This window comes from Canis lupus, chromosome 33 (genome assembly GCF_003254725.2).
Source record: "Canis lupus dingo isolate Sandy chromosome 33, ASM325472v2, whole genome shotgun sequence".
Classification (NCBI taxonomy): Eukaryota; Metazoa; Chordata; class Mammalia; order Carnivora; family Canidae; genus Canis; species Canis lupus.
In genome coordinates, this window is record NC_064275.1 from 29679877 (window position 1) to 29699713 (window position 19837).

The 19837-nt window shown below is 37.8% G+C and overlaps 1 protein-coding gene across 1 annotated transcript in view; it reads right to left on the minus strand.

Annotated features, from left to right (window-relative positions):
* Positions 1–19837, minus strand: part of UBXN7 (UBX domain protein 7) — a 58943-nt gene that overhangs the window by 26018 nt on the left and 13088 nt on the right. Inside the window, exons 2-4 of the mRNA XM_025474117.3 lie at positions 14596–14743; positions 11025–11092; positions 118–183 (exon numbers count right to left, since the gene is read on the minus strand). Of these exons, the coding sequence (XP_025329902.1) occupies positions 118–183; positions 11025–11092; positions 14596–14743 (282 nt within the window). The remainder of the gene's footprint in view (positions 1–117; positions 184–11024; positions 11093–14595; positions 14744–19837) is intronic.

Sequence of the window (19837 nt, forward strand, 5' to 3'; positions counted from 1 at the left end):
AGTATATGGGTGCTTTTCCATCTTGCGGTTTTCTATATGGGAGAAAGAGAGGGAAGGAAAGAAGGGAGGAGAAGGAGGGGGGGAGAGAGAGAGAATAAAATGGTCCAAGATACCTACTAGTTTCAGTTTGAAAATCACGGAAACCATCAAATATCGAACGCGCAGGCCGTCGTCTTTTAGGAGCTTTAAGGGAAAAAAAGAGAAATCATATAAAAATTTAAACCTTAATTTTGCAGTAATTCTAAAAACTTCTTTATCTGTAAGCATTTCTTGTTTTAAAACACTCATAGATTTATAAAGGTGTCCTCCTTCAAAAAATAAAATATTTAAAAATCTTCAAGTCATTCATATATAATTAACTCAACATTCTTCAGCCCAACCATACTGTTTTCCAAATAAGAAAATCAAGGACCAGTTAAGAGACTTACCCAAACTTGTGTAAAAGACAGGAAGAAAGAAGGTTTGAGGATGATTCCCCATGGTGAGGAAGCTACATATATGCTACAAATTTCTAATTCAGGTTAGCCTAAGGGATCTCACTATCCTTTGGTTTAACACTTGAGAGTGAAAAACAACCTACCTTCTAAACCATAATATTTAAGAACAGCTTCTTAGTGAATGGATACACATGTAGAATTATAAACACCAAATATATTTTTAATTTTGGAAGAAAATCTTTTTCCACAGCTATACAATGGTTTAGTGAGAGAAAAATGAACAGAACCACAGTCTTTTGATACCCAATATAGTGTATCTATTACTCAATCCTTAAGTATTTTATAAAGTCTAGAAAGCATTAATAAAAATGTTATCTTCCTATATGTATATACATGTTCATATGATTTGTCAGACCATTTATTTACACTACAATAAACTAGATCATTTACATACACTATAATAAAAAAGGACATTTAACCATTCTTTCAAATAGATAACAGTTATAAAAATTGGCTTATGGCAGGACACCTGGGTGGCTCAGTGGTTTAGCATCTGCCTTTGGCTCAGGGCGTGATCCTGGAATCCCAGGATTGAGTCCCATGTTGGGTTCCCTGCATGGAGCCTGCTTCTCCCTCTGCCTGTGTCTCTGCCACTCCCCCCCCCATGAATAAATAAATACAATCTTTAAAATAAATACATAAATAATAAAAAAGGGAAAAAGAAACTTTCATGTTTTAGTTCTGTATTGAATTTTATTTATATTGAATTTATTTAAACTGAAATTTTTAAAATTTAAATATTGCATTATTTTCTCCTCACTTCCTCTCTCCCTTCTTTCCTTTATAAAGCACCAGCAAGGAATGCATTATTTTCAATCTCGTAACTATTTTTAATTAAGAGTTCCTATTTCAAATGTGTATGTTTCTAGCAGGAATAATATGGGCTCTCAAATAATACCTTCTTAAAACTCACTAGCAGATACTTTTTAACCATGACAATTAAGAAAGTAAGGATATCTGAGGATAAGGCATAGAATGGCTGCCTCAACAGAGCATGTGATTATTGGGGAAGTAGTACATCAAAGTTTTATTCTACTTTGAAAATGACAAGGCAGGCCACTCAATACTCTATTATTTCACACATACCCACCCACTTTTCTTCCCACTTTAGCCCTTCTATACCAGGGAATCTCCAATTTCCTCTTTTGCTACCCTTAGACTCAACCCCTTTTATTTCCTGGGCTCATAACCTGCTCCCATTTGTTTCCTCTTCATTTATGCTCAGTCTAACCAAGAACCTCTCCTCAGGCCACTCACAACACCTCTAGCCCTAGGACCATTATTATAGGCATACCTCAGAGATAATGTAGGTTTGGTTCCAGACAACCACAATAAAACAAGTATCACGTTAAGAGGTGTCAAATGAATTTTTTATTTTCCCAGTGCATATAAAAGTTATATTTACACTAAAGCTGACCATTGAGTAATACAGATTCGAACTTCATGGGTCTATTTATATGTGGATTTTTTTAATACAGTACAGTACTTTAAATGTGTTTTCTCTCCCTTATGATTTTAAACATTTTTCTCCAACTTACTTTATTGTTTGGAATACAGTATATAATACACATAACATACAAAATATCTGTTAATTGACTATTTATGTTATTGGTAAGGCTTCTGGTCAAATGCAGACTATTAGTTAAATTTGGGGTGGGGGTAAAAAGTTATATGCAGATTTCAACTGTTTGGAGGTCAGCTCTCCAAACCTGAAAGTTGTTCAAGGGACAATTGTATACTGTAGTCCATTATGTGTACAATAGCATTATGTCTAAAAAAAAGATACACATTAATTTAAAATATTTTATTGCTAAAAAATGCTAACCATCATTGGAGCTTTCAACAAGTTGTAATCTTTTGCTGGTGGAGGGCCTTGCTTGAAGGCTGCTGACTGATCATGGTAGAGATTGCTTCTAGTTGGGAATAGCTGTGGCAACTTCTTAAGATAATGAAGTTTGCTGTATTAATTGACTCTTCTTTCCACAAAAGATTTCCCTGTAGCATATGATGTTGTTTGATAGTATTTTACCCACAGAATTTCTTTCAAAACTGGAGTCAGTGGACGCCTGGGTGGCTCAGTGGTTGAGTATCTGCCTTGGGCTTAGGTCATGGTCCTGGGGTCCTGAGATCGAGTCCCATATCAGGTTCCTCACAGGGAGCCTGCTTCTCCCTCTACCTATGTCTCTGCCTCTCTCTCTCATGAATAAATAAATACACAAATTCTTAAAAAAAAAAAAAAGAAAGAAAGAAAGAAAGAAAAACTGGAGTCAAGGGGCACCTAGGTGGCTCAATAGTTGAGTGTCTGCCTTTGGCTCAGGTCATGGTCCTGGGGTCCTGGGATCAAGTCCTGCATCGGGCTCCCCTGGGAGCCTGCTTCTCCCTCTGCTTATGTGTCTGCCTCTTTCTCTGTGTCTCAAATGAATAAATAAATTTTAAAAATCTAAACAAACAAACAAACAAACAAAAACTGGAATCAACTAAGCAGCACCAGGGCTAGCTCAGTTGGTGGGCCATGAGACTCAATCTTGGGGTTGTGAGTTTGAACCCCACACTGGGTGTAGAAATTAAATAAATACATAAATAATTTTTTTTAAAGAATTGGAGTCAATCCTCTCAAGTCTTACTGTTGCTTTATCACTAATTTATGTAATATTCCTTTTTAAAAAATATTTTATTTATTTATTTATTCATGAGAGAGAGAGACAGAGGCAGAGACACAGGCAGAGGGAGAAGCAGGCCCCATGCAGGGAGCCCAATGTGGGACTCGATCCTGGGTCTCCAGGATCACGCCCTGGGCGGAAGGCAGGCGCTAAACCGCTGAGCCACCCAGGGATCCCCTAATTTATGTAATATTCTAAATCTGTTGTTGTCATTTCAACAATCTTCACAGCATCTTCACCAGGAGTAGATTAGTTCTCAAGAGACCATTTTCTTTGCTCATCTGTAAGAAGCAACTCTTCATCCATTTAAATTTTATCAAGAGACTGCAGCAATCCGATTGTATCTTTAGGCTCCACTTCTAATTTTAGTTCTGTTATTTCTACCCAGATCTACACTTATTAGTTCCTCCACTGAAGTCTTAAACCCTCAAAGTCATCCATGAGGGTTGGAATCAACCTCTTTCAAACTCCTGTTAATGTTGTTATTTCGAACCCCTCATGAATTGTGAAGGTTCTTAATGGCATCCAGAATGGTGAATCCTTTCTATGAGATTTGCAATTTATGCTGCTCAGGTCCATCAAAGGAATCACTATCTATGGCAGCTATCACCTTACAATATGTATTTCTTTAATAGTAAGACTTGAAAATAAAAATTTCCCTTTAATCCATGCACTGCAGAATGGATGTTGTGTTAGCATGCATGAAAACATTATTCCTATTTGACAATACCATCAGAATTCTTTTTATTATTATTATTATTATTATTATTATTATTATTATTATTCATAGAGATGCAGAGAGAGAGAGAGAGGCAGAGACACGGGCAGAGGGAGAATCAGGCTCCATACAGGGAGCTCGATGTGGGACTTGATCCAGGGTCTCCAGGGTCACGCCCTGGGCTGTAGGCGGTGCTAAACCGCTGTGCCACCGGGGCTGCCCTACCATCAGAATTCTTAGATGACCAGGTGTGTTGTCACTAAGCAGTCATATTTTGAAAAGAATCCTTTTTTCCAAACAGGAGGTCTCAACAGTGGGCTTAAAATATTCAGTAAACCATGTTGTAAACAGATGTTTTGTCATCCAGACTTTGTTTTTTCATTTATAGGGTTCAAGCATAGCAGATTTAGCATAATGCTTAAAGGTTCTAGGATTTTCAGAATGATAAATGACCATCAGCTTCAACTTTAAGTCACCAGCTGCATTAGTCCCTAACAAGAGAGCCAGCCTGTCCTTTGAAGATCTGAAGCACTGACTCCTCCTCTCTAGCTATGGAAGTCCTAGACAGCATCTTCTTCCAATAGAATGTTTTGTCTACATAGAAAAATCTGTTGGTTAGTATTGCTACCTTCATGAATTATCTTAGCTAGATCTTCTGGATAACTTGCTACAGTTTCAACATCAGGAATTGCTACTTCACTCTGCACTTTTATGTTATGGAAATAGCTTCTTTCTTTAAATCTCATGAATAAACTCTGCTAGCTCAAATTTTTCTTCTACAGCTTCCCCACCTCTCTGAGCCTTCAAAGAATTGAAGAGAGTCAGTCTTGCTCTGATTAGACTTTGGCTTAAGGATATGTTGTGGCTGGTTTGATCTTTGATCCTGACACTAAAACTTTCTCCTGATCAGCAAGCAATAGGTTGTTTCACTTTCTCATCATTCATGTGTTCAACGGAGCAGCACTTCTCATTTCTTTCAAAAATTTTTCCTTTGCATTCACAACCTGGCTAACTGACACAAGAGGCCTAGCCTTTGGCCTATCTCAGCTTTCAATATGCCTTCCTCACTAAGTTTAATCACTTCTAGCTTTTTTATTTTTTAAGAATTTTATTTATTTATTCATGAGAGACACGGGGGGGAGGGGCAGAGACACAGGCAGAGGGAGAAGCAGGCTCCACACAGGGAGCCCGACATGGGACTCGATCTTGGGTCTCCAGGATCACGCCCTGGGCTGAAGGCAGGCGCTAACCCACTGAGCCACCCAGGCTGCCCCTCATTTCTAGCTTCTGATTTGAAGTGAGAGATATGTAACTCTTCCTTTCACTTGGACACTTAAGAGGATACTGCAGGATTATTAACTGGTCTAATTTCAATATTGCTGTGTTTCAGGGAATACAGAGGTCCAAGAAGGAGAGACAGGGAGTGGCTGGCTGGTCAATCAGTCCTATCAATTACGTCCACCATCTTATAAGTGTGGTTTGTGGCACCCCAAAACAATTACAATACTACAATCAAAGACCACTGATTATAGATCACTATAACAAATATAATAATAATGAAAACATCTGAAATATTGCAAGAATTACCAATATGTAATATAGGGACATAAAGTGAACAAATGTTGGTAAAATGGCACTAACAGGCTTGTTCAACATAGGGTAGCCATAAACCATTCATTTGTAAAAAGCGCAGTATTTGTGAAGCACAATAAAACAAGGCATGCCTGCACTTCCACCTGCCACTTCAATAGGTGTTTCCTGACTCTTGCAAGCCATCTGCTATATAGCAAACATCAGTCCTTTGTATTCTCATTCTATTGACATAACAGGAATGCTGGTAACGGAGGGCAAAGAGGCTAAGCTACAAAGAGCTAATAAAAGATTCAAAAGGAGATTCATAGGGGAGCCCCGGTGCCCTGGCGGTTTAGCGCCACCTTCAGCCTGGGGTGTGATCCTGGAGACCCAGGATCGAGTCCCACCTCAGACTCCCTGCATGGAGCCTGCTTCTCCCTCTGCCTGTGTCTCTGCTTCTCCCTTTCTCTCTGTGTCTGTCATTAATAAATACATAAAATCTTCAAAAGAAAAAAAAAAGGAGATTCATAGAATAGGGGAGGTGGGGCAGGTGGAAATAAAATTTAGTCAGAAAAATGGCACTTCATCACATTTTCACAACTCCCTGTAAATAACTGGCTTAAGGGATGCCTGAGTGGCTCAGTGGTTGAACATCTGCCTTTGGTTCAAGCTGTGATCCCAGGGTCCTGGGATCAAGTCCCACACTGGGCTTTCTGCACGGAGCCTGCTTCTCTCTCTGCCTCTCTCTGTGTCTCTCATGAATAAATAAATAAAATCTTTAAAAAAAAAAAAGCCTTTTCTATTAAAAAAAATAACTGGCTTAAGAGAAGACATCTAGATTTTCAGATCTGCTTCTGCATTCAATCTATTGTTTTTCCTATAACTCAAGTAAATAAAATTAAAAGTCAACCTAACACAGATCCATAGTAGTAAAGGGGAGGAGTATTTTTTTAAGATTTTATTTATTCATGAGAGACACAGTAAGAGAGGCAGAGATATAGACAGAGGGAGAAAGCAGGCTCCCTACAAGGAGCCTGATGCAGCACTAAATCCCAGGAACCCAGGATCACAACCTGAGCCAAAGGCAGACACTCAAAGACTGAGCCACCCAGGCATCCTAAGGGGAGGAGTATTTTAATAGTGTTTTTAAGGGGGCAGTCCCAGTGGCTCAGCAGTTTAGCGCCACCTTCAGCCCAGGATGTGACCCTGGAGACCAGGGATCGAGTCCCACATCAGGCTCCCTGCATGGAGCCTGCTTCTCCCTCTGCCTGTGTCTCTGCCTCTCTCTCTCTCTGTGTGTGTGTGTGCGTCTCATGAATAAATAAATAAAATCTTAAAAAAGAAAAAATATAGTGTTTTTTTTTGTTTTGTTTTGTTTTTGTTTTTTTTAAAGATTTATTTATTTATTCATGATAGATATAGAGAGAGACAGAGACACAGGAGGAGGGAGAAGCAGGCTCCATGCTGGGACCCCGACGTGGGACTCGATCCCGGGACTCCAGGATCGTGCCCTGGGCCAAAGGCAGGCGCCAAACCGCTTAGCCACCCAGGGATCCCATGTTTTGTTTTAAATATAGTGTTTTTAAGGGACTAGTTGGGTGCCTCCCTTTGGCCCAGGACATGATCCTAGAATCCCGAAATCGATTCTCACATCACGCTCCCTGCACAGAGGCTGCTTCTGTGCTCCCTCTGCCTGTGTCTCTGCCTCTCTCTGTGTCTCCCATGAATGAATAAATAAAATCTTAAAAAAAAAAAAATAGTGTTAAGAACACAGTGAATAGGGCAGCCCGGGGGGCTCAGCGGATTGGCAATGCCTTTGGCCCAGGGTGTGATCCTGGAGACCCGGGATCGGGTCCCACATTGGGCTTCCTGCATGGAGCCTGCTTCTCCCTCTGCCTGTGTGTCTGCCTCTTTCTCTCTGTGTGTCTCTCATGAATGAATAAATGAAATCTTAAAAAAAAAAAAAGAAAAGAAAAAGAAAAAAAATAGAATATATAACAACATGGAGAAATTAAAAAAAAAAAAAAACATAGTGAATAACAGTGAATAGGGGGATCCCTGGGTGGCTCAGCGGTTTAGCGCCTGCCTTTGGCCCAGGGTGCAATCCTGGAGTCCCTGCAGGGAGCCTGCTTCTCCCTCCTCCTGTGTCTCTGCCTCTCTCTCTCTCTCTCTCTATGTCTATCATGAATAAATAAATAAATCTTTAGGAAAAAAAAAAAAAGATCTTCTAAAAAAAAAAAAAAAAGAACACAGTGAATATTCTTCTTTGATACTGCACCAAAACTCAACCAGTAGTAGTTTCTTAAAGGTTAATTGTAGCATGAAATCTAAAATCTTATCAATGCACTTTTCATTATCTGCTCCATTAAAATCCACTGGTCTATGTGGTAGGCAGTCTCTAGGATGGCCTCCAATTATCCTAATCTCCCAATATTCATTACCTGTATGTGAGTATCTTGAATTCGGGCAAGTTCAAATAGAATGTGGCAGAGGTGATATAATGGGTTGTCACTTCTAAGAAAGATGGTGGCTTCTAAAATGAGCTTCCTTCTCTTGTTCTCATTTGCTCTGTGGTAAGGAACCAATAGCCACGTGAGTGAGCTTAGGAGATGCTCCTCTATTCAAGCTCTAAGATGATTATAGAGCTGGCTGACACCTTGACTATACCTTGTGAGAGACCCTAACTAAAGATACCCAGCTAAGCCACACCTGGATTCCTGAACTATAGAAACCATGAAATAATAAATATTTGTTCTTTCAGGAAGCTAAATTTTGGAGTAATTTGTTACACAGCAATAGATAACTAATATACATCTGTGATTCATCTTACTGTCTGATCTTTTACCTATGTGCAATTTTGTAATATGGTGTACTGGTCACCTGAAAATATTTGTTCAGGGGTGCCTGAGGGTATCAGTCAGTTATGGATCCGATTCTTGATTTTAGCTCAGTTCACAATCTCAGGGTTGTAAGATCAACCCTGCACTGGGCTCACTGCTGGATGTGAAGCCTGCTGAAGATTCTCTTTCTCCCTCTTTTTCTGTCCCTTCCCTAACCCCCCTCCCTCTCTCTAAAAAAAAGAGAAAAAATGTTTGTTCACTGAGATATACAAACATTTCAAACACCGACCATTTCATTACATAATAATAATAATAATAATAATAATAAATCAACACCTGTTAATGCCACCACTAATCTCATCAGAAAGCCTTTAAGGATTAGGAAGTTACCAAGTTCCTAATTGTGGGAAATAAACTTTCTAAAATTCTAATTTTTGCCAGAATAACTGGTAACAATGCCAGTTGTCTGTCTCAAAGTGGTAATAGGATTTTGTTCATCTCCAAGAAAATGTCTGCCAAATGCCTAAATAACCATAGTTTTTCCAGAATCTTCCAAGTAAAAATAAAGTTCCACAAGAAAAGCAGCTGGTTTAATTAGCTCACAACTCAAACAACTATACAAGTGCTTTTCCTTAAAGTAACCACACTATACTTCAGTATGCAGAAGTGCTTTATGTATACATTCTATTTCATAGAAAAGAATAGTTTAGAAATATGAACCCAGGAATCCAGATTTAATGAAATCAATTTTTTATTGCTTCATCAAGAACATTATTAAGTAAAATAGGCTTTTTCTTTTTTTTTTTTTAATTCTGTGAAGAATTTACAGTTTGGTGCCACTGCCCTGACTTAATTAAGATGCAGCAGTCTGATCTATCATTGTTTTTGAACCATCAGTTCAAATCTCAACAATGTAAAAAAGGCAAATAACTTCTTCTGAAAATTTTTATGAAAATAGTTTTCATATTACAGACCCAAGATCACACTTTGAGAATCACACTTTAAAATCAATACTGTCCTAAGAAGAAAATAGTTCTCCAAAGACCTTTATCAGGATATAGTAAGATCTAACAATGAGGGTGCCTGGGTGGTCCAACTGGTTAAGCCTTTGGCTCAGGTTATGATTCCAGGGTCCTGTGATCAAGTCCCGCATTAGGGTCACTGCTCAGTGGGGAGTCTGATTCTCCCTCTACCCCTTCCCCTGCTCATAATCTCTCAAATAAATAAATGTTTTTTAAAAAAAGAAAAAAAGATGTAATAATGAAAGTTAGGACTGACTTCCTAACTGTATATAGTCATTCTCATTCCCTTCTTCAATGTCTATTAAACCAGAGGTAAAAGGAAAGGGATTTCAAATTAGAACAGTTTTGCCTCTTTACAACAGTAAGAGAGCATAGAATTTATTTCCTGTCATTTACCCCACTCTGAAATCCTGCCTTATTCCTTCAATAAAGAAAAGATAAAGCTTCCAAAGGCATCACCCCTCAATTCCAAAATCCATCCATAACATTTGTATGAAAAAACAAATGATGAACAATGCTTTACTAGTTCTGATAATAAGCACAATGACTGCCTGAATCAAAGTCCAGAAAGCCTATATTATACTTCAATATTCAGTTCTTAGAGTTTTCTTCACCCCACTTTTATTTCTGAATCTAGACAGTATATTCTGTTATTTCTTACTACAGTAAACTCCAAAGTTGCCCAGTCAAATATTGATCTTAAAAAAAAAAAAAAAAAAAAAAAAACAACCTCTCAGGACACCTGGGTGGCTCAGCGGTTGAGCATCTGCCTTTGGCCCAGGACATGATCCTGGAGTCCCAGGATCAAGTTGCACATCCCTGCATGGAGCCTCCTGCTTCTCCCTCTGCCTGTGTCTCTCTTTCTCTCTCTGTGTCTTTCATGAATAAATAAATAAAATCTCTGGGGGGAAAAAAAGCTCTCAATTATAGTGCTTTTTCAAATTAAAACACATCATTTACATTGTTTTCTTCATCCATTTCTTATAATTTATTTCTTCTCCTTTATTCAAATTTACCTACAAAACTTATTACTCTGCATTACTGGCCTCCATATGTACAATATAATACATTTCTATGACTGCCCACCCAGATTATAACTTTATTTTCTATTTTTTAATATATCTATTAATGCCTAAAATATTTAGCCTGCAAAAGGTAAATTAAAGTGCTTATTAAACTAAAACTAAATTTTCTTTAAATCTAATTATATGTTCCATTTTCTACCATCTTTCTATGCATCTAGATTGATATCACAATTTTTTGCATGGAGTAGGTATTATTTTCTCCCTTGCTCAAAATAGGGATAGAACGTTTAGAAATTTAGAAAGAGTAAAGACATATCAAGACAGTAAGAATATGGCAGTCAAGTAAGTGCTCCCCAAAATAAAAAGTAATCTGTCTTTTATTTAATGATAGCTTTGTTTCCATTGCAAGGCAGCAGTTCTTTTTGCTAACTTTCTTCTTTTGGCCTTTTACAACAAATACCAATATTTTAATCTGGTTCTCTCCTTGGAAAGAAGCAACTCTGCAATTTTCCCAATGAGAGTACAGAATTACAGGATAAGACCTGACTGTACAACATTTGAAGTAAGAATCTCTGAGGAAGCCTTCATATCTTTTGATAGCTTCATTAAAACCCTAAAGAAAAAAAAAAAAAAAAAAACCCTAAAGATAACAACAGAGTCCAATAAAACCAAGGAAAAAGATGAACTTACCACCAAACAAAGGTTCTGGTTCCACCAGTATTTCCTGTTTTTGAGGAATTGGGGCACGAACTTCTTCTCTATCAAAAGAAGTAGGAAAATATCAAAAGGAAAACTTTTTTGCTTCATGTTCTCTCTACAACTATTGTGAAAACATCCAAATTAACAAGTAATATTAATACTAAACTTAGTGACTTTTAGGAATCACGGTATTAAATGACTGTTAGATGGTTTCTATAAAGAAGTCAACTAAAATAAAAGTACCTGGCATAGATAGCTCATATAATTTATAAAGAAATAGAACAAACAGAAAAAGAAAAAATATTTCCCATTTCCTCTCAAGTTCCCTACCCTAGGTTCTTTTCAGGAAAGAAAAAAAAAAAAAGGGATGTGACAAAAAAAAAAAAAAAAAAAAAACCTCAGACAAAAAAAATTAATGGAAGAATACAGGCATAATAAAAGCAGTATTACATTACATAATAGATCATTAAATCACCCAGATATTAAAATACCTTAAATAAACAAGCAGCAAATTTTATGCTAGTTATGAAGATAGTTAATATAGGTATTACCTTGGATTATTTATTAAATAGACTCCAATATACACACAAAACAGAAAAGGTAATAACTCATCTCCTAAAAGCCTATAAACTCTTCATAGTTTACCTCCAGAGGATTTATTAAAAACCCACCTCCAAAAAAAAAAAAAAAACCACCTCCTCCTGTAGAAAATACTCATTTAGAAATACTGTAAAAATGGTGTATGTTCCTTTATTTTTTTTGTATGTTCCTTTAAATACCAATTTAATTATTTTATAGTTTTAACTCAAATATTAATCTCTGCTGATTAATGTTTATAGCAAGGAAGAGTTATGTTCCAAACTTATTACTGTCCTGCTTACAATGTTAATTTAAGTTAGGCCTACTGTTTTGCATTCAGGTGTTTTCTAATAATATTAACTGAGTTTAAGGCCCTATTTTTTATATCTAATAGCTGGAACTCCAAAATATACTTAATGAAATAAGGTATGAATATTCATTTGTCAACAAAACATACTATAATCAAAGAACAATTAGATGGACAAAGAAATCCACAATAAAGCCAAAAGATGGAGGATAAAGGGTAATTCAAAATTATGCTAAGTACATCAGTCACAGCTCCCAGACAAAATTTCTGTAATCTGAAGGATAGACAATGCATCTATAAGAGGAAGCTCTATTAATATTCTTTCATCAAAGAGATAGTCTATTTTCTTACGAAAACTAAGAATTGGGCAGCCCTGGTGGTGCAGCGGTTTAGCGCCGCCTGCAGCCCAGGGTGTGATCCTGGAGACCCAGGATAGAGTCCCACGTTGAGCTCCCAGCATGGGGCCTGCTTCTCTATCTGCCTGTGTCTCCGCCCCCAACCCCCTCTCTCTCTGTCGCTCATGAATAAATAAATAAAATCTTTAAGAAAAAAAAAAACTAAGAATTTAGGGGCCCCTGGATGGCTCAGTCAGCTAAGCCTTGGCCTTTGGCTCAGGTCATGATCTCAGGGTCCAGGGATTGAGCCTCACATCTGGCTCCCTAGTCAGTGGGGGGAGTCTGCTTCTCTCTCTGCCCCACTCTCCCCTTTGTGTACCTCTTTCTCTCTTGTACTCAAATAACTAAATCTTAAAAAAAAGAAAGAAAACTAAGAACTTAGAAGATAGCTTTAACCTAAATAAATCCATTAAAAAAATCAATCAATCGGCTCCCTGCATGGAGCCTGCTTCTCCCTCTGCCTGTGTCTCTGCATCTCTCTCTGTGTCTCTCATGAATAAAAAAATAAAATTAAAAAAAATCAATCAATCAATCCATTATTGCTATATCTGATTTTATACTTAGAGTCTGTGTGTGTGTGTGTGTGTGTGTGTATAACTCAGAAAACAAATCAATCAGGGGGTTGGATTAAGTAGTAGTCCCTATACAGAAAAACTTGATTGAGTGTATCTGTTCCAAGATTGTTAGCTACCTAACAAAATGAAAGAATGGATCAGAAAAAAGTGAATGGCAAAGAATGAAAAATTATAGTTTAGGAATTAGGAGTCATTATCAAAAGTCAAATTATAATGTAATTCAGTAGGAAAAGACATTCATTTAGAAAACTTTTTAATTAATTTTTTTTAAGTAGGCTCCACACTTAATATAGGGCTTGAACTCACAACCCTAAGATCAAGCATTGACTGCATCCTCTACTGACTGAGCCAGCTAGGCGCCCTATATCAAAACTATTTTTTTTAAGTTGGATTTTTTTAAGATTTTATTTATTTATTAATAAGCGACACAGAGAGAGAGAAGCAGAGACATAGGCAGAGAGAGATGCAGTTCCCAACGTGGGACTCAATCCTGGGTCTCCAGGATCACACCCTAGGCTGAAGGCAGGCACTCAACCACTGAGCCACCCAGAAGTCCCTCAAAATTATTTTTAAACACAATTAAGAAAACATGTTTTAAACAGTGAGAACAGTTATGCTCCCCCAAATCAGCTGTGAATATCTGTTATTCAAGTTTCTATAAACTAAATCATGTTTTCATATTGATTTCCATGAAAAATTTGAGCTATGTTGGGGGGGAATGGGATACCAACATCTGAAATATACAGGCAACACTGACAAGAAAAAACTTTATGAAGTATTAATAATAATCTCTAAAGTTCATTCTTCATTTGGAAACAATTAGTACTCTAAAATCTGGAACTAGATCAACAAAAGAGGCAACTATGTCTTGAAGGTTCTTTGGCTTTTTAAATCTATCTCTAATTTTAATACCTATGTCTTTTAGTCTATTCCCTAAAATTCCTCTTGTTTAGTATCTCATGTTATAAACCCTGAGAGTTATAAAGGGCTGTAAGCATTAAAGTCTTATTTAAAGATCTCTTTAATTTTGTTTCAAAAATCAATGGTTTTCCTTCCAGTAGCATTTATCTCTAATATTTTCCAAAGACTTGGAATTTTGTCCCTAAGGTATTGATTTCAAATTCTCATTGGTATCCAATGTAAAGAGCAAAAACACCCAAATCTGTTCACCATTTATTATCATTCTCTACAGAGTACAGTTCCATATACTAAAGATGTTTCTAATGATTAACTACATGTATGTAACTATCATTAAGGTATAAAGGACTAGAATTATTTTTCAAAAATTTTTGTGGCAACTGAAAACTCTCCTGGGACAACGTAAGAAAATCCAGAATTAAGAAAGGGAAAGGAAAGGGAAAGGAAAGGAAATCCAGAATTGAGAAATCTGAACTTTATTGGGCTTTGTTGCTACTTCTGCTATGTAACTGCTATCTAGTTTGGGAAAATGGCTATGCCTCTGCTTCCTTATTTATAAAATGTAGATATAAGGCCATCCCATAGGGTTCTTCTGAACATTAAATAATAGACATGACAGTGCTCTACAGAACTTACAGTATATAAGCATTAAAATGTCCATGTGACACTTTCTCAGATGGTTTCAACTCCTAATTTTTTCAAAATCAGAGAATTAACCTAACTGATAAAAATGCAACTGCTCAATATAAGCAAGGGGTACCTCCTAACAATAAATAATAAACTCATACTCTGTGTGTGGTCTGACTGTGGAAACACTTGCTGAACTGGTACTGGGCTCTTCAGCAATTCCTCCACCATCCAAAAACATAGTAACTGCCATCTCCAGATTATTGTTGCAGGCTTCAAGCATATGTTTCCCTACGCTTTCGCTTGCACCTGAAATAGCAAAAAAGACAGGGAAAAAGTTAAAAAAAAAAAAAAAAAAAAGACATCTTATATTCAGTTCATATTAAAAAATAGAATTCCCAAGCAAATGAATAATATCTTTTTTCCTTTTAGGATGAATGGCTTCTTTTTAAAAACCTGTTTGCATACTTTTACAATGTTAGCTGATTAATAAATATACAAAGCTAGAAAAGAAACTGACAACATTAAAATAGTGCTCGTCCTTCATAATAAAACCAAACTAAATAAAGCATGTCTTTAAATGGACCAACCATATATCTGTTAATAAACTGAAAAAAAAAAGATTAAAGATTACATTCTAGAAAGTTAGAAATATTTTGTTAGAAAGAATGCATTTCAGTTAGCATTTGTTTCCATTAAAAAGAAAGCATTTTTTAATAATAAAGGGAGAAAAGTGAGATAGGACATTTTTGTCAAAAACATAACCAAGTCAAAATCTGGTAGGAAATGTCAGTCTTCAGGGGTGCCTTCAGGGGTGGCTCAGCTGGTTAAGCATCTGCCTTCAGCTCAGGTCATGATACCAAGTCCTGGGATGGAGCCCCACATCATGCTCACTGCTCAGCAGGGAGTCAGTCCCTCTCCCTCTGCCACTCCCCCCACTTGTGCATGTTCTAATAAATAAATAAAACCTTAAGAAAACATATCAGTCTTCAGGACACTTGGGTGGCTCAGTCAGTTAAGTGTCCAAACTCTTGATTTCAGCTCAGGTCATGATCTCAGGGTCATGGGATTGAGCCCTACACTGGGCTCAGTGCTGGGTGTGGAGCCTGTTTAAGATTATCTCTCTCCCTCTCCCCCCACCTAACCCCACTCTCTTGAGTTCTCCTTCTCTCTCTCAAAAAAAAAAGGGGGGTGGGGAGATGTCAATCTTCATCATTTAAAACTGACGCTACATATATTTATTCATTTGTAAAGCCAGTATTGTCTGTTAGATGCAATGTAGATTGGTAAAGCCCTTTACAAAACCAATTTTACGACATGTATCAAAAAGTACTCCTTTCGGGCGGCCCCAGTGGTGTAGCGGTTTAGCACCGCCTGCAGCCCAGGGTGTGATCCTGGAGACCCGAGATCAAGTCCCACATTAGGCTCCTTGCATGGAGCCTGCTTCTCCCTCTGCCTGTGTCTCTGCCTCTCCCTCTCCCTCTCTCTCTCTCTCGAATAAATAAGTAAAATCTTAAAAAAAAAAAAAAAAGTACTCCTTTTTTTTGACCCAGTAATTTGCGCTTATGGTCAAATGGTCAAAAAACTTTTTTTTTTTTTTTTTTTTGAGAGTGAGTGAGTGTAGTCTGTCTGTGTGTGTGTGCAGCAGCAGGGTAAGGGGCAGAGGGCGAGAATATTCAAGCAGACTTCATGCTGAACACAGAGCCCAATATGAGGCTCAATCTCATGGGATCATGACCTGAGCCAAAACCAAGAGTTGGACACTTAATCAACTGAGCCAAAAATCAATTTATTCTTTCATTTATTACATATCAAACACTATGTGCATAAATATGTCCATATACATGTCCAGTATAGTTTCAATTAATATTGAGAAACTGGAAACATAGGGGATCCCTGGGTGGCGCAGTGATTTAGCGCCTGCCTTTGGCTCAGGCCACGATCCTGGAGACCCGGGATCAAATCCCACTTCAGGCTCCCGGTACATGGAGCCTGCTTCTCCCTCTGCCTGTGTCTCTGCCTCTCTCTCTCTCTGTGACTATCATAAATGAATTAATTAAAAAAAAAAAGAAAAAGAAACTGGAAACATAAATTCCAATAGTACTAGAATCTAAATTATAGAATCTATATGATGGAACATTTTGTGACCATTAAAACGTATCTCAGGTTTTTCCATCTGGGATGACTTTCCTTCTACAAGAATCACGTAGTCTTATAACTTCCTTCTAAAGAGTCTGTGTCTGTGTGTTTATGTTTATGTGTTTGGTCTGAAAATGTCTTTATTTTGCTGTCATTCCTGAAAGACAGCTTTGCTATTTTCAGGCTGACAGCTATTTTCCCTCAGTAAAGACAGCATTCCAATGTCCACTGGCTTCTGGTGTTGCTACTGGGAAATCAGTTGCCAGACCAGAAAAAAATCCTTTTTATAGCAATCTGTTGTTTCTTTCTAGTTGCTTTTAAGATTTTCTCTCTTTGGTCTTCTGCAGTTTCACTCTGATTTGTTTTGGCTGATTTTACTTATTCTTGAGATTCACCGCACTTTCACTATGTAAGGATTGTTATCTTTTATCAAGTTCTAAGGCTTTAAATGAAGCCTACAATACTTCTTACCTGCATTACTACAACAAGCTCCTAAATGATCACCATTCTATCTTCCACCTTACTGCTGCGGTTATGCTCCAAAATACAAGTCTGATTCTCATTCTCCCTCCTTCCCTCTGTCTCTCACACAGTCTTTACTGGCTCTCTCACACCACAGTGTACAGTATAAATTCCCAAATCCTTATGATCAGGAAAGTCCTTTGTGATCAAGCCTCAGCCCATCTCTCTGGTTTTCCCTCTCCTCTTCCTCATCCTAACACAACTCAGTACAGTAATACTGAATTACATGCTTGGGATGCCCTTATCCTCATCTCCCCTCCATCTAGTTTGTGCATGCTCAAGAACCACCCTAAGTGTTACTTTGTCAATTTATGTGCTAAGCACTCTCTATACTATCTCCCCATTCCCAACCTTATGATACTCTTATTATATACATGAATATGCTACCAAGCAGTAAATGCTAGTTTACTTTCTGGCTTCTAGGAAAGAGCAGAAGCTTCTTGAACACAGGGATTGCCTTTTGTCTTGGTATCCCCAACACTTAGCATTGTGTTTGCCTGCACACAATCAATGTCTAATAAACTTAGAATGGTTTCAGTTAGATGGAAACTGTAGGAATTGTTGGTTGATCTTATGTTTCCAATTGAAGGAGACAGAGAAGGGTTTAAAGTTTCTTAAATTTGAGTAATATATGAAGCCTTTTTAAAGGAAAAAGACTCCCTGGGTCTATGTAACTAAAATGACCATATATATACCCATTCTGACCCATCTTTTTCGCTCTATATCCATTGCTATAGTCTTTGCTCAAGCCTTTACCTCTTATGTGAACTAACTGCATCTCTCTGCTCTTGCTCATGCTCCTTTTGATAGACCTTATACACTGCTAAATAATGTAAATTTGATGGTCTCCTCTGTATCCATAGTTCTGCATTGCTGACTAGAAGGGTTTGTTGTTGTTGTTTTATTTTAAGATTTATTTATTCATGAGAAACACATAGAGAGAGGCAGAGACACAGGCAGAGGGAGAAGCAGGCTCCATGCAGGGAGCCCGACATGGGACTCAATCCCTGTCACCCGGGATCCTGCCCTGAGCCGAAGGCAGACGCTCAACTGCTGAGCCACCCAGGTGTCCCTGCTGACTAAAAGTTTTCATCTCTCTTAAGCTGCCAATAAGATTTGGCTCCTATATACTGCTCCCAAATGATACCCCTCTGCTCTCATCTCACCACTATACCATTCTCTCTACCCACACAGGCCTAGGTAATCTAGGCAGATCCCTTGGTGTTATTTTAAAATGCCATGCCTTTGCAAAATATGGATAGTTATATAAAATCAGTCCCCTCATTTTTCTTAACATACCAAATACCCACTTTTCTGTTAAGTTTTGGACCTTCCTCCTTTCTTCCTCACTCTGAAGGAGATATAGGAATAAATGTATACTTTTCTATTTAGTCTCATTCTCTATCCTTGTCCTGCTAGCTTTTCCACCCTGAAAACTTTAAAAACTCCTTGAACTTGCCCAGTTTTCACTTTTCTCATATCAGTTTTCTCTCCCTAAGTTCTCAATCAAGCTGAACTCAAGTACGAGTAGGTACAAATTTACATTCTCACCATTAGGAAACACACTTCTAAAAAATGAAATTTTGGGCCACCTGAGTGGCTCAGTTGGTTGGGCATCCGACTCTGATTTTAGCTCAGGTCATGCTCTCAGGGTCGTGAGATTGAGCCCCAGACTGCATTGGGCTCCACACTCAGCTGGAAGCCTGCTTGAGATTCTCTCTGCCTCTGCCTCCCTCACTTGGCTCTCTCTCTAAAATAAATAAATCTTAAAAAAAAAAAGAGAGAGAAAGAGAGAGAGAGAAAGAAATTTCACAACACAAACAAATGCAAATTTTTGAGGGGAAGGAGAAGTTCAACTATCCCAATAGCCAACCTTAGGTAATCCTGAGGCAAAACCAGCATAAATTTGATGAACAATTTTGAGACTCATGTGTTTCCATACTATTTGGCATAAAACCTGAAGCTTTGGTTTAGTACCTTCCTAGTATTTTTGCATTATACATCTTAAATGCTAGTCTAAAAGTTCAGTGTCTATTGTGCTCCATTTAACTTACATACACAGCAATTTCTAAAAGTTAAAAGGTTCCCACAGGTAGACCACTCTGGTTACCTGTTTTAGCCAAGATGCATGAACTGTTATATTTACCTCATAATGAACCCTAAAACCAGCTTCACAAAGTCTACTAATCTTTTCCTTTCAGAGAATTAAATCGCTGAGTTTGTATCATTTTTGGCTCTCATCTTTCTAGGTGCTCACACTGCACTAAATCACCATAAAAAGCACAAAAAACATCCTGGTGGGGGAGTGAAACTTCCTCTGCCATAACAGCGACCAATGCTGGCTGCTTTCACTCCTTCTGAAATGTATTCATAAGGAAATTCAACTTAAAATGACCGCTGCATACAAATAGTTGTTGTCATCCTCTCTACTACCCTCCAACTATCAGAACTCTAAAACCACTGACATGGGAACCCTATAAATAATTTGTGGGCTCTGAACTAAAATAAAAGATGTTATGGAGCAGCCTGGGTGGCTGAGCGGTTTAGCACCACACCTTCAGCCCAGGGTGTGATCCTGGAGACCCAGGATCGAGTCCATGTCGGGCTCCCTGCGTGGAGCCTCCTTCTCCCTATGCCTGTGTCTCTGCCTCTCTCTCTCTCTCTCTCTGTCTCCCATGAATAAATAAATAAAATCTTAAAAAAAAAAAGATTTTATGAAAATTGGGAACTTATAAAACCAAT